This window comes from Buceros rhinoceros, unplaced genomic scaffold (genome assembly GCF_000710305.1).
Source record: "Buceros rhinoceros silvestris isolate BGI_N320 unplaced genomic scaffold, ASM71030v1 scaffold17626, whole genome shotgun sequence".
NCBI lineage: Eukaryota > Metazoa > Chordata > Aves > Bucerotiformes > Bucerotidae > Buceros > Buceros rhinoceros.
The window spans coordinates 1-22544 of NW_010418362.1; the positions used below are offsets into that span (position 1 = coordinate 1).

Below are 22544 nucleotides of genomic sequence, written 5' to 3' on the forward strand. Positions count from 1 at the left end.
ATATATATTTTTGTGCATATCCACACACATAGAATATACTTATATAGGCAAATATATATACACACATGTCTCTGTGCGTCTGTCTATCGCTTTAAACAACCTTTAGAAAGCTTTTGGAAGGCACCCGTCATTCTTGCACGGACAAAATAAAGACCAACAGCAACGGTTTCGACTGAATTTCCTATTTCTTCCTAAAATGGCAGTTCCCAGGGCTTCCCCCCTTTCCCTCTGTTGCAGTGTGATGTCTGCCTTTGCCTGTAGCACAGGCCTTCCTAGCCCTGTGGGTGGGAATGCAACAAGGCTTTGAATGTTTTTATAGCAACCTAGCCTGTGGCGTGCTGATTCTTTGTCAAGTCATTTTTATTATTTGATTTTTTTTTTTAGCCCACAAAGGAACAACTCGTACAATCCACAGAAAGCTTATATAATAAGGATGCCCAGCATTTAAGATTATTTAAAACCACGCCGAATCCTAGTTTAAAAAGCCTGCCGCACTGTGAACTTTTCGCTAAGAGGGATTAGCTACGTGAACTCCCAGGCTGTCATGTGATTACGGCAATTACAGATTGATCACTGAATTAAAAGTTTATACTGTGCTAGGATATGAAGAAAAAAAAATAATCAGATGACCTTAAACATACTGCAATTTGAGGAATTTGGGGTTTGGGACTTTTAAAGCAATTATTTTTACAGTGACTGTATTATTCTGATGGCTAATTTTATCCAGTCTTGTCTGTTTGGAAAAAAAGTCCAGAACAATTGAAGATTGCTTAATGGAGACAGAGTTCTCAATTCCAATAGCTAGAGGCTGTCTAGTAATTATTGCTTGCTGCATGAAATTAGACACAGTTTGTTCAATTACTTAAAATTAGATCACATGTAAAGTGGCAAAGTGAAATAAGAAAAAAAAGAATGATTTTGTCCTTGCTTGATAGCAAAGTAATGAAATGGGAAGTAAGCTATAAAGATGAAAATGTTACAAATCGTCTCCGGGGCGTTTGGTTGGGGTTTTTTAAGAGAAGCAAAATATTACGTTCAGATAGATGGGTATAAGTCAAGTCCGACTGTGTGTTGTGGATGAACATGGATATAAGGCGGATGATAAAATTTGTGCTCTATTTTTGCGTGTGTAAAAATGCAAATTACCCATAAAAAAGAAGTAAAATCCCCTTCCCTGTGTCTTCCACTTTGCGGTTCTGGAGCTGTTTCACATGCAGGGGGTCGTTCACAGGTATGAAGGCTATCTGGGGCTTTACTGTCAATACAACAGGTATTTTTAAGACCATGGGAAATTCCCAACCTTTTTGGGGTGGAAAAACTTGTATCTTTTGGAGCCGATGGCCACGGTGGTGGGCTTTGAAATGGGCTCGTCAGCCAAAGGGAAGTTGTCCAACAAAAATTCCGATCTGGTGAAACGAGGTGATGCAGGCATGTAACACAGCCATTAGACGTCCGATTATGCTGTTTACAAGAATGCATAAAATCTGCTAAATAGTTACGACACCAGTAAGATCGCGGAATTTTACAAGGTTTTAAATTCTTACGCTTTACAAGGTTTCAGTTTACGTCTCGTGTGATATTACGCTAAAGAATATGGGAATGTTTCGGGGGGAAGAAAGGGACGTGTGAATAACAGCAAATACTTTGTGACGACCGGCTGCTGAGTGGGGCGCTGGTGAGCTCTGTCTGGCTGTACCCCGGTGTCCCGACTGAGACGGTACGAAGCACCTCGCAGCAGAGCGGGGCTCAATCCCGCGTGTGCTGAGACCTGGGCGTCCAGGAGAGGAGCCGAGGCGGCTCCTCAAGGCCGGGGTTTTCCTGTGAGCTGTTGCGTGTGCAGTATGTGGCTGTTTCCTGTGGGGCAGTGATGTTTTCACATGGAGGGGAAGGACAGAAGCGCTATTTCAGAATTTCAAACCTGGATGTGGTTTTTGCTGTTGATTTATTAAACAATCTGTATTCACACAGAACCACATTTTCAGAGAAAGCAATCAAGTTCTCACAAGAAATTCAACTTATGATTGAATTTTAACATTATCTTCAATTAAGCCAGTATTTACTTTCTGTCTCTTAGGATTAGTGCAGCACAGCTATGTTAATGTCAGGCAAAAATGTGCTGATCATTGACCTTGCGTTGGCCTGTGTTCAAAACCCAGGCGTTTGTTTATGTTCAGGATGCTGATCTTATTTGCAAATTATTTTGGGGCGCTGGCAAGATTTGTCTTCACTATCTCAGAAAACAGGAGCGTGTTTTAGTTTTCCAGAGAAGTGCTTTATCACGTTCTTTATTGTTCTGTGAAATACAGAAAAAAAAAAAAAAAAAAAAAAAAAAAAAAAAAAAAGGAGGGGGGGGGGACGACTTGACTCTAATCGGTCGTTTGAAACAAGTGCAAAAACTTTCAGCTAATGCAACAAATATCCTTCCTGAGTATCAAGGTACTGCCAGTATCCTAAGCAGCTATTTCTCCACTTCACTAGTCTTTATAATTGGCTTGTCTTTTACTGCCATTAATTAAGTGATGTAGTAGCCCATTAATAATTATAAAAGAGTGACACACCTCAGCATTTTCACCTTTTAATAATAGATGTCATGCTTCTGTTTGTTTTTTTTTTCTTTTAATTTAAAATAAAAAGTAGGCCAAAAAAAGAGCATTGTTTTAAATGTATATATTTATTTTGGTGTCTTATAGCACCCTTACCCTTCAGAAGAACAGAAAAAGCAGTTGGCACAAGACACAGGGCTCACTATACTTCAAGTGAACAATTGGTAAGTAATTTTCCTCAGTGTTTCTCTACGGCCACCAGCACCCTCCGGCTAACGCTTTGCATTTTTGAGGACACACCTTGCCCTTGTCTGCTCCCCCCTCCCCGAGCAGTTTATTGATGCAGAAGGGATATCGCTGGGGGAGTGGTTTCAGTTCGGGGAACCAGGAGGATTGCTCCTGCAGCAAACAAGCTGGATTTATTTTCCCATCGCTTGGGCAGACCCCAGTGTATTCACGTTTGGGTACCAGTCTCCTCCTGGCTGTGGATGAGTCTTCTTAGGGGGGAGCCACATCCATGTTGAGAGCTTTGGTCTTGGAAGAGGTTGAGATGTTGGGTGAACAAGGGGGCGATTGACTCCGTTTCTGCAGAGCGTATGGTTACGTGGCGATGCTGCCATGCTTTTTAAAATGTGGTTGTTAAAATGGGGTTTTTCTTTTTGACTGACATCCTTCCATCTCTTTACCGGTCTGATTTAAAAGTCCTGTTTTTGAAAGCTTGATCGAGCTTGAGGACAATCTGGCGCTTGGCTGCTGAAATATGGTGTGGAGCCATTTTATTTATTTCAGCTAAGGGTTGCTGGAGCCCCTGATCTGTTGTAGTAGCAATTTGTTTGAAGGAAATCAGGATCGGTGCTATTTCTGCTTTGGTTTGAGTTTCTAACTGCCCGGGACGTGGTGAAGGAACCAGTGAAACTACTCGTGATTTAAATATAAAAACACAACAGCGAGCCCTGAAAAAAAGAGTTTATTACCCTTTGTTAACGCATCAAAATGCAGGTTTCTCCCACTATCCCAGAACAACTGTCATATTTGAAGTGTATTGCAATCTAATACCTTGTAAAACTAAGTGTATCTAATTAATTGTCCTAATATTTTTAGATTAGTGTTTATGATGGGAAACCTTATCCTCTTTGAAGTAATACCCAGAAAATGGCCAAGGCAAACAGCGAGCCTGATGAGGAAAAGAGAGGGAGGAATGCCAGTTCGCAGACAAAAGTATTATTTTTCCGTTCAATAAGTGTCAGAGATTAATATTACTGAAGCTCTGATTACATGGCCTAATCCATTTTAGTGAATAAATTTGGTCTTGATGTCCATTGCACCTACATTAACAAACCCTCCTCTCTTAGAGAGAGTAGGAGCCTATGGGAGAGATTTCAGATATATTAAACCCCATTACAGAAAATGTAATTTCTGTCAATATAATCCCATGTATTCTTCAATTTAGTACTTTAGAGATAACAAGCTACTTACAATATATTTGCCTTTGGAGGATTAATTTACAAAGTGCACTATCTGGGAGACGCAGGCGGGCTCACATAAGCATAGCTTGTAAGGGTTATCAATTTCTGTGACCCCACAGCAGCCCTGGGAGATCAATTTTTGAAGCCCTTTAAGACACTGAATAAAGGAAAATACCAAATACTTTGGTGCGTGTGAAGTGTGCTTCCAAGGTATTTACTTTAAAACGGAGGAATAAAGGCCACTCAACATAAAATACATGTTACAAGGAAACATAACCATCCGTATTTTGGCTCAGCCAGGAAAAACCAGTATTTGCTTCAGCTTTACATCCTCCAACCTCCATCTGGGCCATACCCTAATTTCGATGGTTGTCCTTCAGTTTAACGACGGGCGCTTTGGCGGTTGAGAAGCTGTGATGTTTGTCAGGGGTCTTATTTAACAATGGGCTGGAGCAAGCATGTGCTGCTGCGGAGGGGTCCAGGAGTGCAGGATTTGGCACGGGCAAGCACGTCTGTTCGGGATGGGCCATCAAAGAAATTTTTCGAGATGATGAGCACGGGATGCTTTGAACTAAAGCTGGTGGAATTTCTCCCGAGTGACTTTCCAAGGTGTTTTTCGGTACCCATCTCACCCCGGATTTGGGGAGTTTTTGGCTTTGTGTCAGATGTGGTTTTATAAGTTCCTTATGTGCAAGAGGAAAAAAAAAGTAGGTCAAAATACATTATAACTGAAGTCTGGTGGATGTAGGGCAGGCTTCCTCTGCTTGAGCTAGTTTGGTAATTCTGCTGTGGCGTTACAATTGTATAAATTATTGAGACAATTCCCCTTCCCTCCCCAGCCCCATGAAGATTTAACACTGTAGAGACAGTCGGGGCTTTCTTAGATCACAGGGGGTGGGCAGAGATGCCAAAATACGATGATTCAGCCCCTGCTTTTTGTAAGGGATGCTAAGGAGCAAGGAGGCTGTGAGGCCATGGCTGTGCGGGCAAGTTGAGCTCTCTCACACACACGTGTGTCTTCAGGAAACATCCAGCCATGGCCAGGGGTGACCAAAGAGCTATCAGCCCCTCCCGAACCCTGGGGGGTGTGGGGCAACCCTCTCCCAGCCGTTTGCGGAACCCCTTTTCTTCTAAGGCAGCATGTGGAAGAAGAAACACTTCTTGCCTAAACTGTTTGCTGCAGGGAAGAGCTAACGTATCGTTTCTGGTTAACTTTGCCTTTCTTCAGCGGGCTCATAAGTCATTCAGCCACGACTTGCAAAAAATTTTGCCTTCCTCCTTAGATTCTTCCAAACTTGTTAACACACATGTACATTTTTGTATTAATGATGAGTCATTGTAAATCACTGTTGCAGAGATTAAATGAAATGCTGAAGGGCAGGCTGGGTGCAGATCAGTCATAAATTATTGGCAGCAACACAGCATGTGGGAATACATGAAATGTGCATGAAAAACATAAACTCATGTCTGGTAGCATGGTCGTTAGCCCGAACTGGGAATGCTGGATTTTCTGGACGGAATTAGAAGTTTGCCACAGAGCAGTCGGTGAAGAGGACGTTTGTTTTCTGCAGATAGAAAGCATTTGAACAATCTTTTGGCCATATTTTGAATGCCTTTACAATATGTGCTAGTTGCATACTTCAGTTCTCTGCCATAACGAAAAAAATCCGGTGCTTTTCACATACAGTGTTGGGGCTCCCCGGGTTGAGGCACGCAACTCCTGTTGGTGCTGGAGGACTCGCAGGAATGGAGCGATGATGTGAGACGTGCCAGAAAATGTATTGGTGGCAGGGCATATGTCTTTAACAGTACCACGGTTTTAACTCGACCCTTTTCCTTCGGTTGTTTGATTTTTTTTAATGATGAAATAATCCATGCAGAGGATTTTTTTTCTTTTTTTTTTTTTTTTTTTATGAGACGATTTTGTTCATGAGTCACCAGTGTTGCCTTTTAGGACCACCTTTTTGCCACAGTTGGATGTTTCTACCGTGGGAAGAGGAGGGAGCCCTTACCCTGTTGCAAAAAAAAAAAAAAAAAAAAAAAAAAAAAAAAAAAAAAAAAAAAAAAAAAAAAAAAAAAAAAAAAGGAAATCTCTGGCAGGTAGGAAGGTAGCAGAGTTCGAGGTGCCGTTAGTCTAAATGAACGCTTCAGGTCTCCATCTGGTTAGTTTTTTAAGCCCGCAGCAGTTTAGGGTTTGCAGCTTGGTAGTGTGAACTAGAAGGGGCGCTGGTATGATCGTGACAACGTTGCATATACATGGACGTGGAAGGGACCTGACCGGGTGCAGGTTAATAAGATGCTTTTCCCTGGTGATAAAATCCTGTGATTGAAATATCCAGGAGGTGTGATATAATCATTTCGTACCTCAGTTGAGAGCCAGCCAGGCTATACTGAACAATCTACAGAGTTTTCTTGTTTACTACCTCCCAGCTGAACTTCTTCCCATTAAGAACTAATGGTAAATAATTACTGGTGGTACTCTATGGAGGAGAGTGAGCAATTCTCATCAAGGGCTGCATTAGGTGTCAGATGCTTGTTTGTGTTTTAGGGAAGTCCAGCTACACCCAGAAAAACGTCTGTATATTTGTGGAACAGTGTGCCTATAGAAGCTCTGTGTATGTGCATGCCTGTATGTGACTGTCTCCCTGGCTAGAGTTGTGTACAACTGCATTAAATTGATCTTAAAAAACAAAAAAAAGATTAAGTTTGAAAATTCAAATCCTTAAAGCTCCAGCCTTTCATTAGGTGTTTTCATTCTGCTTTTTCCAAAACACCCTTGTGCTATCTAGGGCACAGACCAGACAATGATGGAGCAGCTAGTCAATATTTTATCTTACCCTCATTCTTCAGAGCTTCGTTTGTTGTGCTGTATTCAAACCATGCTTGAAGATGGAATTAATAATTACTGCTGGGCTTTCCTACCGCACTTACTGCTGTAACAGCCAAGTCCTCCCCTGACCTCCCCTTGTCTATACATGCGCACAAGGCTGTGGGTCTGCATGCTATTTTTACAGTTCCCCTGCAAAGAAAGAGAGTAGTGTTGTCCCAGTTCACAGGTGAAGAACTGAGGCTCAGGAGGTCCGGGTCCAGCACAGCCACCAGTTTGGGGTTGGTTTGGGACTCCGAGATGACTCAAAATGACAGCAGGTTATCCAGGTTTAAGGTCCAACAACCACCGAAACTCTGAGTTTCAGTGGAAACTCCGAGGTTTCAGTGCTTCAGCGTCATGCATTGTCAACCTCCAGTGCTGGGTATGGAGGAGAGAAGCGAGAAATCAGTAAGTGCGGGTGAAAAGTTTGGGTTTCATGGTTACTGAGTAGCGACCAAGCAGTCCAAGGCAGCAGCAGAGCTGAATCCTCCGCTCCACAGCAGCATTCAGCTGATTCAGCCAGGGCTGCTGAGCTTTTTTTTTTTTTTTTGCTGTTTTTCGTATTCATTTAACTTTGACAAAGTTTATTTCCTGCAGAAATAAATTTTTTTACATTATGGTGCCCTGGGCTTGTTCTTATAACAAATGTAATCATCACTGGGGTGATTGGGCATTCAGCCCTATCAAAAATTGTACCGTGAGCTGGTAACTGAACTGTTTGCATATAAAATGGATCAAAGAATAGGGTGCAAGCAGCTTTAGTAATACAGTTTCCTAAGTCTTGAGTTCTTGATTTTACGATCTTGGCTTCTTTAAATGTCACTTTTGTGTATAATTTCCTAGGCTTGCATTAAAAAAAAACAAACCCAAAAAACCCAAACCAAAACAACCCAAAACCCAAACACAAATACAAACCCCAACCAAACACACTGGAAAAAATGATCAAATGATGTGAATTTCCCTAATCTCATCCTCGGAGACGGCTGAAGCTATTTTTCTGAAACTTTTTAAGGAAGAAATTTTGAAAAGACCAGCCTGAAGATGAGTTTGCAAAATCTGAGGTGAGTTTACAATAGGAAGACCAAACCACCTTACTGTTAGGTAGCACTGCCAGCGCAGGGCACAGGTACCCAGAGGGACCTTATTGCTCTCTTAACCCCGTCACAGCTTCCCTCCGGGAGGAAGTTTTCTCCGGTTCTTAGCGGGTGGGTAAGCACAGTGGCAGAGCTTTGTGGTGGTAGTTGCATGGGGCAGGGGGTGAAGCACTGTCGTGGCATGGACAGGCAGGGTGGCATGGCAGGGACGGCAGAATTTTACACATCTCATGAGGGATTGCTCCCCAGCACCCAGCCATGAACGGGGAGCACCGCAGCGAGGGGTGTCCTTCCCATCTGCTCAGCAGTCATGCCCGGCCCAGCTCGCAGATGGTGGGGTTACGGATGAAGCAGATGGGGGGATGCAGACTAGGAAATGCAGACGGGGGGCATGGGGGAGGATGCTGATGGGGCAGATGGGAGGTGCAGATGGAGGGATGCAGATGGGGGGCATTTTGATGGGGTCAGATGCTGATGGGGCAGAGGGAGGGATGCAGATAGGGCAGATGGGGGGATGCTGGTGGGGTGGATGGGGAGAGGCGGGGGGGGACAGATGCAGATGGGGCAGGTGCAGAAAGCCCCTGCCTGTCCCTCCTCAGAGGAGCAGGGGAAGGAGGAGCAGCTCCATGGCTCTTCACCCCGCCACCTTTTGGGAAACAGTCCCATGCCCCTGGTTTTGTCGCGGTGGATTTTTTATCATAGCATGCCTGGGGTTTGGTACACCTAAAGCACACCCCAAACACCTCCGAACCCAAGTGCTAATGTTGTCTGGTGAGTCCCAGGTGTTGGCCCCACGTCAGCCCCTTGGAGGGGAAGGAAAGGCCCCTTTGTGGGGCTGGACATTTAACACAGACATCATCTTTGCTCCGTTTCTCCGCAGAGGGTGATACGCAGCCTGAGCGAAAGGCCAGCACATGACCAGGGCACCACTTCAGTCCCACTTCAGCACTATTTTTAGGGTGTTAGTGGGGGAGGAGGCTGGCAGGGAGGGAGCAGAGCACAAGCAGGTGCTGGTCCTATACACAGGGGTGGATTTTCACCCCTGCTGCCTACCGAATCGCAGGCTACAATAGATCAGCGAGATACTTGGTTTGCCACTTCACAGAGCACATCGCAGGAAGGGATTTTTAGTCCTAGGCGAGTAAAATATCTGCTTGTTTTCAGATGTATCTATTACTGCTTTTGTGGCAGTAAACAGATTAAACGAGAAAAGGTCAAGATGCAATTTGAATCTGTGTAAGAACATAACAAATACTTTTCTCCGTAATCAGATACAGTAAATACAAGTACTTATTTACTTGTAAATGTTAAAACATTCACAAATTATCCTCTCAACTTCAGCAATATGAACTTAATTGTCAGATTTTGGAAACTATTTACTTTTCTTCTCTATGCGATTCAAGAATATGTATACAGGTGTTATTAAAATGCTGTTTGTTAATGGGAATACATGCGAAAGCAGAAAAAATAGACACAGAAAGAATATATGTTTCAAGTTTAACAAATATGTATTGTTTCTTATTTCCAAGTGAAATAAGACGGTAGGTGTTGGCGATGTGAAAGTCATCCCCTCGGCCCCCCATCCCTAAACACAAAACCCCAAGAAAGACTATTAAAAAAGGATCTCACCGGGTGAATGGTTACACCGTTAGAGCAATTCGGAATATGTGCAGTAAATTAGCTGTTCTAAACGTGCCATGTGCCAGGCTTTTCAAGCAGGTTTTTACATTTATGTTTTCACTAAGTCTTAGCTAATTGTTATGCCTTTCACCTTGAATGCCAATTGTAATAATAATATTACATCTGTAGTCTATTTCTCTGTTCTTAAATTACAGCAATCAGGAATACTCACTAGGTAAAATCCTATATAGTTACTCATAAGAAAATATTGAAATCAGACGAAAAAACGTTAGCTTGCATATTGCCTTAGACAGCCCTGGAGAGCTGCCAGGCAGCCAAGGTGTTATTAGAGAAGCTGAGCAAATAGCTTACAGGGGGAAGAGCTGTGAATTGAGAGCCATCGGGTACCGTCGTGTCACCCGATCGCAGGCTGGTATTTTTTTTAGGTCAGTAAAGCCATTTAAGAATACAGCACGGTGGTTTAAACGTGCGGGATTCGGTTGTGGCACGCGGGTTTAAGGAGGTTTCACTGGGGAGTTTTTCCAAAGGGAGCAGGTACTCGAGCGGGTGGATGAAGAGGTTTTTTGGGGAAATGCTCCTCTTGGCCTCCATCACTTCAGGTGGAGCAGAGGAAGGGCTTTCACCCTGAAGAGCTGATAGAGCCTGGGTGTCTTCCTCAGTCCAGCCTTGGCAATCTCCGCGCACCCCAAACTGCCCCCAGAGGTCACCCGGTCCAGGAGAAAGAGGGGAGGGTGTTTCCCCTAACTATAGCTCTGACAGCCCCTGGATTCAGGCTGGGCCGAACCAGCAGAGGAAACGCTGTTTAGTTCAAGAGCAAACGTGGAATTAATTTGCACAAACTAACAGACTAATTAGTGGCTACCCGAGCATCGAGCAGATAACTGGTGTTATTTTATTCCCACAGATGCTTGTTTGAGAGGGAGAAAGGTTGGTTCCCACCACAAAATGTTGCACGGTGCAAACGGGGTTTACCTGCCAACAGTCTTGACTACCACATGGTGCTCGGCACTTGAGGTGTTAATATGCGGCCGAAAAGCCCCCTGGTTTCCCTCAGGCATTCTGTCCTCTTCTGGGATGCTTTTGTGCCTGACAAACTTTTCTTTTTTCAGTCGGTGTATTAATATTCTTTAACAAATGCACTGTCAGGTGTCAGGGAAATAAGATGAAACAGCACTGGGCAAACATTCACCACTTGCTCTTTTCTCTGCTCCTGCCCCAGCTTCACTCTGCAGGCCCAGGCTAGGGGTCAGAAGGCTTCATTTGCTACTTTTTGTTGTAAAAGGCTGAGATTCAGGTGCGCATTATCTCAAAACAAGAGTTTGGTGTTAAAAAAAAAATCATCCAGGACACTGTGATATTGTAGAAACGCTGCCTTGCAAGCAGGGGGAGGGATCTGCACCGTCCTCTGTCAGTACAGTTCTCAGGGCTTGGTTTCTTTTTAGCAGAAGAGATGCTTAGGTCAGGAAAAATACCCTCTATCTCTCTCTCTCTATATATAAAAGAAAATAAAAAATATATACCCTCCGTGTATTTAAAAAAAGAGAGAAGGGGAAAGTCACGGTTTGTCACTGCTTTGCAAGTCAGGTTTTGGTCTATTCTTGTCATAGCTATCTGAAGTGTGTTTACATATCGTTTGCCTTTCTGGTATGTTGTGCTTGCACAGACCTGATCTCCACCTATTTTGTGTCAACAGTTGCTGAGATTGGTGTAGAGCGATTAACCGTTGCGAGCTGAAACGCCAACACGCGGAGAAAGGTGCCCTCAGAGACCCTCTCTCGCGCTTACATCAGACGCTCGCTCTGGGCTGCACCTGCATAAAACAAACTGCCTGGTAAAAAAGTCAGCCTGAAATATTAAAAATGGGGCAAATGTTGCCTCCTTCTTGGCTAAACCAATTTTCTTTTCTCAGAAATGAAACACAGCCAGAGGCACAGGGCGAGGACGTGCTTTTGAGGTGTGTGTTTCGCCCTGCCTGCCCTGAAATGATTTTGGTGTAGATGATGTGTGGCCGCCTGTACCAGCGTTAGCACTAACGAGGCTTCTGCCTTTTATTTTACTTTTCAAAAAGAAAAGAAACAGCAGCAGATGCTGCTGGAAAAAAAAAATATTACTTCTGCAGCTCTTCAACAAAATCTAGGTCATGTAACAGTTTCACGGGTTATTATTTTTATTTTCCCTGCCCAGGCACTGTTGTCCTTGTGGCTTTTTTGGCTAATGATAAAGCGCAATAGCAATAGCTCCTTTTAAATTCAGGTTTATCCCAGAGGTGTCCGACTTCTCACCTGGTTTATAAAGGAGGTTTGTGCCATCTGCGAGCTGATCCCTAAGCTTTCTGTGTCCCGTGCCCTTACAAATTCGTTTTATCTGTGACATTCCTCTGACCTTCCTGTGCGTGTTTTGTTTGCATTGTTTTCTGGGAACGTCTTTTCTCCTGGCCTGAATAAAACGCCGTGAGGAGTAGCATTCGAAGCAAAATGAATTACTTCACTTAATGGGAAATTATGTTTAGATAAAGTAGATTACAAAGCAGGTTATTAGTAGTGGTTAGAAAACAATGTTTTGAAGTAGGATGCCTTGGGAGGAAGTTCATCCAGACGTGTGGGGCTGTTTTTCAGGTTGGCTGTGACTCAGAGTTGTCTTTTTTGTGGTTTCTGGGGAGAAAAAAAAAGTAGGAAAAAAATTCAAAGCAGTTTTGCAAGTGCCCACATCACATGAAATACCCCAACGTGCTCGTGTTTGTTGTCGCGGCCGTGGTGGGGAGGACGCAACCACAGGAATCACAGCTTCCCTCCTCCACCCTGAGCCGATATCTTGGGGTACAGACCAGAGCGATTATAGAGCAGGGATATTTCATGTGCAAATCACAGGTCACACACAGCGATCCATTCTGTCTTCTCCTCTTTTGGGGGCTCCAGGGGTGTTTTCCGCCCAAGACACTTGTCTTTGTTTGGCCACCTTGGGCTCCCTTTTCCTTGTCCCACAGGCTGGAGGAGCTGGTGTGGGGTGGCAGGGTACGGAGTTACTTCACGCTCCTTGAGTGGCTTTCTAGAGAGGAGAGGAGGGTGCGAAGATCTGGTCAGGAGTGTGGACAGAGCATTTCTTGTATCCCCCAGTGAGCAGGCATGCACTTAAACCAGCAGCCAGATGTGGGAGCAGCCTCTCGGCTTTCGCTTGGGGTGACCAGGCACAGCTTCCCATGCCGTGTGTGTGTTATAGGTAGGAGTGAACAAGGGAAAAGTTCTTTGGAGAAGGCTCCCAATTTGATGTACCTCAAAGGAGGACACCATGTGTTTAGACCACTTGTGGGGCAGGAGAAAGCTCAGAGATCATGCAGGCACCTCTCACAAACACTCCATTCCCTTAAATGAACAGTTATGCTGAATCGACAGAGGACAGGGAAGTTGCTCGAAGAGAGAGGAACGTTGCAAAGAAGCAGCGAGTATTTTGCTATCAATTCTCACCTGTTCCCAGCGTAACGCCTGCCATGGAGTGGGGACTCGGGTTGTTGAAGCAATCTGCTGAACACAAGCCACTGGGTTGCACTGACGGTGTGCACGAGATCAGGACCTGAGTCACGGAGTCCAGATGTGCTCTCCTGAAGGTTCAGGTGGAAAGTTGAGGTTCAGACCCCCCTCAGAGCTGGGGGAAAACCTGGAGCTGGGAGATGTGCATCACAATCTGGGCTGCTCTCAGAGCTTGCAGAGAGCCTGCGCACCCTCTGCCACGAGCGTTTGGAAGGGTGCAGGGTTTGTGGTATGGTCTGCTCGTTTGGGAGCTTGTGTCTCTAGCCCAGCAGAGGCAGTGCTCTGTATGGCACTGAGAGGAATCACTTCCCAAATCTGCAGTGGAACAGCGACCAGGCAGCAGCAGTCCTTGGGCGGGGAGAAGATTTTTGTGGGAGGCAGTATTCTGGCTGGTAGTGCATTGTGCAACCAACTGGTGCTGTCCTGGGCAGGAGTCAGAGCAGCCTTAGTGCTGCTCGGCTAGATGAATCCTTGCCATATTCCTTAAAGGCTAATTGTGGCACACGGAGATCAGCAGAGTACAGCTGCGCTGGGATTTGGGAGCAGGGAAGAGACGGGAGGTCAGCTCTGCTGGCGCTTTGCCATGTAAAGATTTCCCCTTACATCATCTGGCTGCCGAGGGCGAGTTTACATCTGCTTTGCACCCCGAGGGAATTGCGGTGTCAGGGAACGAGGTTGCTGTGAGCCCTCCCCAGCGCAGCCAAGACCTGCAGCATGGCCTCTGCTCCGGCTCCCTGGCATCGGTGGGGAGACGTCTGGATGCCCGACTCAGATTTTCACCGGAAGCTTTCCACATCAGCCGAGCTTTTGGGAGGACTGTGAGTGGGGTTTGTGGATGGGAGAGGAGGAGGAGAAGAAAGAGGGGGTACCAGAAAGGCCCACAGCAGCTCGCCTGTGGTGTGGGAGGGCACTGGAGATGGGCAGAGCAAGGAGGCACAAGTCCAGGGAGCCCTTCCCCAGGCATGTTGGCTCCTCACTCTTACCTAGCGAGTCCCTCCCTTGGTTTTCATTCAGAACTAACCAAGGAAATACAAATAGGCTCTAGCTCCGTCCTGCTGGGGAGCGGGGAGAATGTTGCAAGACAGGAAACATGTTTCCTGCCTAGCTTTTTTTTAGAAAGGCCCATCGAGCAGCCACCAGCCGTGAGCCCTGCAGAGTTGGGGCTGGGGGAGCATCTGGGCCAAAGGACACGCAGGAATTCCACACTTTGATGGAAAGCCGTCAGCCATCCCTTCTGTGCCGGGAGCATGAGCCACCGCCAGGCTCCCTGCCATCCCAAGGTGGTCACCGCAGCTGCGTGGGGCCCCGTGGTGCTGGTGCCAGGGTGCTCCCCCAAATCCTGTCTTTATTTCAAGGCAGGATGTGTCTCACGGGGATTTGAGAAGAAAGCACGGCATGGAGCAGCAGAAGAAGCAGGGTTTAAGGGCTTGGGAGAAGAGCAAGCACAGAAGGTGGCCAAAGGCAGAGCTTTGCACGTTGGTGTGTGTTGGGCCGGCGGAATGCAGGGCAGAGCCGGCTCTCTGACGGGGAGCGCACACCTGATCCCATCTCTCCGATTTCTTCTTTTGCCCTCAATGTGTTTGCTACATTAGCAGGGTTGGCTCGCGAGAGACTCAACAGCACTCCTGTGCTTTAAAGCAACTTTTCAGAATGCACAACATGAATCCATCGGTGGGGTCACATAGTAATGCTTGAAGTCAGAAGCTATTTTTGAAACTAAATTGAGGAACAACACATGGCTTTCATTAGTGCTTTACATCAAATTTGTCAGCTAATTAGTGGTTTTTCATCACTAGTTTTTGCAAAGTATTTTATTTGTTCGCTCTTCAATATTGTCTCGCCCCAGCCCTATCTACAGTCCCTGGCGCTGGTGCTGCCGGTGGAGGAGGGAGGGAGAGGCGAGTTTTCAGGAGACCTTCCCGATGCTCCTGATGGATGGACTCACTGCCTTTGGAGCAGATTCCAATATTACGTGTCTGGAGTGGGAGGTGAGCAGCCCACGGACTCTCTTCCCTCCCTACCTCCATTTAGTGTTGTAAATGATGTATTGCAGTCCTGAACTGTCTTCGGTTTGGAGGAGGAGGAGGAGGAGGAGAAACCGAGAAAAGTTGCCAAACATGACTTCATAAGGTTTGACTTTAAACTGAACAAAGTTTCTTGAGTGTCTTGGATTTATTTTTTTCTTTACAAATAAAGGGAGTACAGAGAGCAGGGATTGCTAATGACTAGTAGTTACGGGTCATTAAGCTCACTAACTGACTCCAGGATCAGAACTTTCTAATAACGGCAGTAAGCACTCTTTTAACATTTATTTCTCATTTTAGGGATGGGGAGATGTGATTACCATTCAAAAGTCTGCAGTTATTTTTTTCTGTTCATAATTACAGAGGGAGCTTGCTATTTTTAAGGCTGTTTTTAAAACATTTGGAAGTATTTGGTGAAATAAGTTCTATGGAGTTTTTCCTTTCTTAACTGACTCCTTTGAAAAGCTTTCGAAAACAAATACACAGGGAAAAATGAAAATATGTTAAAGTAAGGAATGAAGCAGTTACTGAAGTGTAATAATCCCGGTTTATAGCACATCTTCCATTTAAATTGTTTTTATTAGAGATAAACCTGTTAAGTGTTTGGGAATTAAGTGCTGAAGAGAGAAGGTTGTTTTGCTGCTGTATAGATGAAGGATCCCAGAATGCAGCAAAGGGTACGGCTGGTTTTACAAGCGAACACTTTGCCAGTCTGAAGGGCCCTGGATACTTCGGCATCTCTTACAGAAATGATGATTTCTTTGTTGTCAAGAGGGATACCGTTTTTTCATAGCAAGAGAGATTTTAGCACTGGGGCTTGTAGGTACTGTGAGCTTTCTCATCATCCTCACCTTGGTTTGCTAGAAGGAGCTGAAGGAGAAGATGAGACAGAGAGATTTGGGGGAATTTCTTGGTGCTGCTCGTGATACACCGACTTCTGGCGTGCAGCGCTTTGGGGCAATATTGAGAGGGGGCAGCCTGCAACTCCAAAGTTACTGATGGGGTGAAAGTCTCCTTCTTTGGGAGGGCTGGGGGGAGAAATAAATTCAATACACCGCTAAGTCTCAGCATCTCCTTTCGGACAGCTGCTCCTGGAAAATTTCATTCAAAGACTGCAATTTAGAAGTCCCCACAATCGCTCTGTCAATTCCTGAGCAAAGGTGGCTTTGGAAATTCGTGACAGCAGAGGAAGGTCTTGTTTTATTCACTCGACAGAAGCGAAATACAAGGGGAAGGGAAAAAGACCAGATCTGTGCGGAAAATGTCGCTTGGGCTGTAACCTGAGCCTTAGCAAGCTGTGTCTTTCGGGAGGTTTGGTGACCCTCCGAAAATCCTCGCTCTCTGGCTGCTATTATTGTAGGCAATTTCCAACTAAAATAAGTCTTTTGTCATCACCAGCCATGCTGCCTCTCACTGAGAAGAAACAAAACTTGTGCGTGGCAGAGAGGGCGGCCAAGCTGAAGGTCAGAGCGCAGAGGCAGATTGCTGCCTCCCTGGGGCCGGGGCTGGATCTCACCCGTGGGACCAGCAATGCACCAACCAGGGCGACTGCCAGTGACCTCTGGAGACAGACCCCGGGCAGGAAACCTAAGAGAAAGCATCCTAGCAAAATGCAAACTGGCGAAAAGAGGGCGTCCTCCTCCTCTGTAGGGTTATGTAGGTGGAATACTGGTATTTGACACTCAGGTATTAAGAAGGGCAAGGAAAAGTTAACTTGAAAAAAATAATAAACACTATAAACTTCTGTGTTTGCCCAACTGTTCAAACGTTTCCTCCATGCCAGATCCTTCCCCATGCAAAAAAACTTGAAAAAAATAATAAACACTATAAACTTCTGTGTTTGCCCAACTGTTCAAACGTTTCCTCCATGCCAGATCCTTCCCCATGCGAAAAAAAAAAAAAAAGAAAGGTCGGGGTAGGGTTGGGGCGAGGGGGGAACCAAGCAACCAAAGCGTTTTGCAGAGTTCTCAGCTCTCCTCGGGCTGGGAGATGGGTGCAACTTGTGCACTGAGGGATCTCCTGATGTGCCACTATTGATTCTGCTCTTTGAGTAGAAAAAAAAACGAAACAAACCAAAAAAATCCCTTCCACATCAGAGTCAAGGTACCAATGCGTAGAGCACTGGTATGGGGGAAAGTACTTTATGCAAGTCCTTGAGCCTGTGTGGGTCTTTACTCACGTGAGTGAGTGAGTTATGTGGGGTCGTAATCGTTAACTGAAGTTTTACACTGTGTTGTATTTTGAGAATACTACATTTGAGTAGCACTTAATAGGCAAATATCTTTTTTAGGTCTTGATTCCTCTGAACTTTTGAAAATTAGAGCAATGATTTAGGGTTTCTTTCTCTTGAAATAGGTGAATGTGAACATGGGGAAAAGGGGCAGTGAGATTCTTCCTGTTAGCTCTCCTGTTCCATCATTTTTGCTGGTGTTACGTCAGCCTGGCGCCTTGGAATTTCAGAGAGTGATCAAAAGATCTTGGCCCCTCTATCAAAGAAAATAACAGAGAGTTCAAAGAAATTATCCCCACGCCCGTATGTTTCTGCAGCAACAGCTAATTCGCAATTTTGCTTGCAAATAGTTCTCAAATGTGATTTATAAATGTAACAGCGCTGCACTGCACTCTCTCAAGGCAAGCCGCATTAGTAGTTTTCATCTGATGGGTTCTTACGAATTCCAGGTTTGGGATGCAGGAAGAAACTTGAAAGTGAATACTTTCTTCCTTTTTTTTTTTTTTTTTTTTTTTTTTTTTTTTTTTTTTTTTTTTTTTTTTTTTTTTTTTTTTTTTTTTTTTTTTAAATGCATAGTGGTTTGGAGTCTACTATAATGCAAAGTAAAGCGTTCTGTTACAAAGGCAGGGAGGATGGGACAGAAGGTTAAAGGGCATCCTGGAAACAAACAGCTGGACCAGTTTATTTAAACAGATACAAGGATGGGGAGCTGACCTCCGTTTGACTTCTAGTGGGAGGAGCGAGAATGTCATTTTATTACTTTGCCCAGAAGGAAAATGTTCTTGCGTCTGAATTCCCCCCGAAGACATCCAAACACGGGGCTGTTTGGCAGAATCGCTGCTCACAGAAAATAGCGAATGCGTGGGAGGAAGAGGACTGATAAGTACCTGTGTGTAAAATGTGCTCCGAGCAGCTCTCCCGAGCGCTAGCGTGGGGCAAACAGGTGAGGTTGCTGTCCTGGAGCACGGCTCGGGGGCAGTTCTCGGTGAAGTCACGGCTTGGTCACTTCTAGCTGTACTGTTGGTTTTTCTAGCTCCACGGTTATTGTTGAGCCACCCTTTTCATTGAAAGCACTTAAGGTTTGGAGGAGAAGGAAGAGAAGGTTGTGAAGTCGGGGTGAGCGTGCTTAATGCTGCTCAGGGTTTCTTTAGAGTAAAAGCTTTCGGCAAATAAAAGTTTTGGTGACCAGCTACCAAACCCCCTGCCCTCCTGCCGCAGGAGCGAGTGCTGGGCAAGCAGGCAGGAGGGACTGGAGTGACCACAGCAAGGGCTTTGCACGGAGAAATGGCTGGGGCACGGGGCTTTTGTGGTGGTGTTCTACTTAGGAGGGTTACTGTGAAAATTGCTTTCTGTAAATGCAGATTACAGATATTAAACAATTTTCTAATTGGTCATGGAGCTAAGGCAGCTAATGGGGGAAAAAAGCAGATTTTTTTTTAATTGCTTATTTCGCATGATGTTTGTGCTACACCTGTGCTTCTAATGAGAAAGGAGAATTAGTCTAACCTTCTGCTCACATGATTCTAATTGTCATGGTTTGTAGAAGATAATGATAAACTGATTTGCAACACCGTTTGCTGGAGTTGTGTTGGTTGTGGTGCTTGTTGTTGCTGTTGGAAATGTGTAGAAAAATTGGTCCAGTATTGTTGCTGACAAAACATGACCTAGTTAAGGTGTAAGGTTTCCAGACTGACACCTGAAATTGGTGCCTTTGAACCCACTTTCTTGAAATACGTTTCAGAAGGGCTTAACATCTTGATTAATTCTTACGGGAGTTTGGGTCATGGGAGTCAGTCAGGAGTAGGAGGTAGGAGGAGACCGAAATCTCTGTGCTGGTCTTTGATGAGGGCAAAAAAACCAGCCCGGGGCAAGGGTTTGCGATTCTTCTTCTCGCTGGAGTAGGGGAAGGGGTGGGCAGAGCTGATTCCTGCAGGAAGGTCCTGGTGGTTTTCTCTCTGCAGTAAGGAGAGCTCCTGCTAAGCCACCCCAAGCAAAAGCAACAAAACCAAGAACCAAGTAGCCTTTTGTGGACTTCCCCATTGCGTTTTGTGATTGTAGTGTGGTTTTACCCACGCTCACGCTTCTTCCTTTGCTAGTAAATATTGCAGCATACACGTTTTTATTATTCTTTTTCTCTCTCTTAAAGAACGTAAAGTCTGAGGCTTTGCCATGATTAAATCTCGGTGGAGATGTTTTCCAAATGGTTTTTAATTAAGCTTTAACCACAGGAGAAGTTCTTCTAACGCTCTTCAGCCTGCCTCCTGATTTCAGCGCCACGAGGACTGCCCACAGAGGAGAACGGAGCACTTGTGATCCCTCTCCTTCTTCTCTTTTGCTCCACATTATTTTGAATATTCCTTTCCCAAATAAGCATTGCAAGACTAACTGAGGCGAAGAGCTACAAAAACACAAGCAGTACAACTGCAGATGGCTATTTTAAAAAAACCCTGCAGTCCTTTTTTTTTTTATTTCCAAAGATCTGCTTTTCATTGTTTGAGGGGGAATTTTCAGTAGTCCAGTAATTACAGTTTAACAAGATGTTTGCTGTAAATGGTCAGGCCTAGCTGGAGAAAACAGGATTATAAATTCAATTACTGTAAAGCTATGACCTCGCCTTGACCCCTCAGACTTTGCATAAAGAGAGAGCGGGGGGAAAAGCCCACCAAGAAATGGCTAGGAGGAATGCATGACTCTGAAGTCCCCAGCAGTGTGACTTAGTGGTGATAAAACTCCAGACGTTCTCTCATTTGATGGGGTTCTGCCATCACAGTTCATTATCTTAATAGTGGCCATTAAAAGGGAATTAGGTTTGCAAGAGGTAGGGGCAGGTTTTGATAAAAAAAAAAAATTGGAAAAAACAAGTTGGAGGACATAAGGCAGAAATGGCACTAATGAGGGGGAGGTAGCAGATGCCCTCGCGAGCATCTCGCCGGCTTCACCCGTTTTTTTGTGTCCCGTTTTGAATTGAGAAGAGTGTTGCCAGTATTGTTTCCTGAAAACTCAGCTAATTCCCCCATGAAAAGATGAAATGGAAGTGTCTGACTGTGGTAAAAAGCAGGCAAACATAAATCAGCTTGGAAACCCTAAGCTCGTTCTCTCAAAGGTCATCGGGGTTAGAGGTTTTGCAGGATTTGCATCCCTGCACAACCCAATGGAGAGCACCGCAGCAGGGCGGAAGGGCTTGGGGATGGGTGGAAGTCATCCCCTTCGATAACCGTTTGCTTTCCTCTTCTGTTTCTTGCAGGTTTATTAATGCTAGAAGAAGAATAGTTCAGCCCATGATAGACCAGTCCAATCGAGCAGGCAAGTCCTCCATAGTAACTATTCAAGTCACGCAGGCAAAAACCATCCTCAAGCCATTCACCAGGAGGTCCATTACCTGGTAAATAAATGAGAAGTGAATGCTGGGAGTGATTGACAATTAAAATACAACCAGCTTTGTTTCATTTCAACCCTAGCCATTTTAACATGATTAAAACATTTTGGAGAAAAAAGACATTGAAAATTCAGAGAAGAAACAAAAATGATCCGCTCCATGACTGGACTTCCTGTACATGTTCGGAATTCAAGTTATTTTTATTTTTTTCAGTCATCATTTGGAGCTTTCCTTCCCAGCTCTTTCTGCTCCTGTGACCACTCCCTGGTGCATGGCTTGGTGTGGAATTGCTGTAAACTTTATTACCTGTCAAAAGGGCAAAGGGGTCAGCATCGCTTGTGGGACTCAGTAAAGTTCAAAGACATTCAATGAGGTAGAGCTTTATGTGCTTTAATAACCCAAGGCAGCTTACTTCTGAAGCTGCTTTTAACGTACAGCTGAAACCCCAAATCCAGGTAGTGGTACTCATCCAGCGCCCTTTTGTCCCTTGTCTCTTCTTTTCAGTGCTGTCTTTTGCGACCGCTGAGGTTTTGGGATTTACTTTGGGGGGGGTTATTTTTCTTTAAAAAAGCCAATCTTCAGTTTTCATACGCTGGTTGTGCCCGGGGTCTGGGCTCACAGCTCGCTGTGAGTATTCACAATCAAGGAAGAGCCCAGTTGGTTTTGGTTCCCGAGTCTTGCCGCCAAACGGTCCAAATCCATCGCTTGTCCAAGATGCCTTTGGGCCACACTTCCTCTTTGAGTACCTTCAATTATTGTGTCATTAGAGGTAAATATCTGGCAGGACGCGTCCAGGTCCGGCTCTTAGACAGGCACGCAGGCGTAATTTAACACATTGCGGTTTCAGGGCAACTATTCCAGCCATAAAATCCGGCTCCTATACACATCTCTGGATTGACGTCAGCAGCAGCAGCTGGAGCCGGGGCTCCTCGTGTCTTGAGATTTTGGATCGCTAACTTTGTTTCCAAACTCGCAGAAAGAAATGAAGCTGAATCTAAGCAAGCTCTTTAGCCCGGCCACTGAATTCAAAGAGTAACGTTGTTCCCTCTTAGAGCTGGCATCGATAGCCGTCTCACGCAGTCCGTGGGTGGGAGGGTTGTGTCTTGACGCCGTGAGAAGAGGTGACCCTTTTGGCTCTCCCTAAAAAGCAATGTTCTGCGCTTTTCCAGTAAGTCAAGGAACACCCTATAACCCTGACGGGCAACCAATGGGAGGTTTCGTGATGGACGGCCAGCAGCACATGGGCATCCGAGCGCCAGGTAAGCCCCCGGGAGAGCGTCACCCACCGATGGGTGACCTTGGTCGCGCCGCTGCAGGTAACCGCACCTCCGCCCTCTGCCGTTGTCTCAGCTGCCTGCCTTGCCTCGCCTGTCTTCTGCCTGCCCTCAGCACCGCCGAGGGAAGCCAGGCATCTTCTCGCTCGAGTGGGCCTGGACCCTCTGCCGTGCTGTGTTTTGGAACGGGGCTTTCGGCACTATCTGTTGACTTTGCTCATTCTCTGGCATCTTCTTGGATTTTTATCTCCCTCTAGGACCTATGAGTGGAATGGGCATGAATATGGGCATGGAGGGGCAGTGGCACTACATGTAACCTTCACCTAGGTAACCAATGGCAAAGCCAGGGGGAAGTAAGTACCAACGGGGTCTTTGTTCTCACTTTGTCCGAGGGATATTTGTCTCCTTGCATTTCCCTATGTTCTCCCTGCCCATAGCCTCATGCTTGTTCCTTCCTTTCCATCCATCCGTCCTACGCCTGGGCTCCTTCGGGTTTCTCTCCC

The 22544-nt window shown here is 45.4% G+C and overlaps 1 protein-coding gene across 1 annotated transcript in view; it reads left to right on the forward strand.

Annotated features, from left to right (window-relative positions):
* Positions 1–1337: 1337 nt before the first annotated feature.
* LOC104495542 (homeobox protein Meis2-like) overlaps positions 1338–22544 on the forward strand; it is a 25548-nt gene continuing 4341 nt past the window's right edge. The window contains exons 1-4 of the mRNA XM_010138518.1: positions 1338–1409; positions 2691–2767; positions 20636–20694; positions 21937–22026. Of these exons, the coding sequence (XP_010136820.1) occupies positions 1338–1409; positions 2691–2767; positions 20636–20694; positions 21937–22026 (298 nt within the window). The remainder of the gene's footprint in view (positions 1410–2690; positions 2768–20635; positions 20695–21936; positions 22027–22544) is intronic.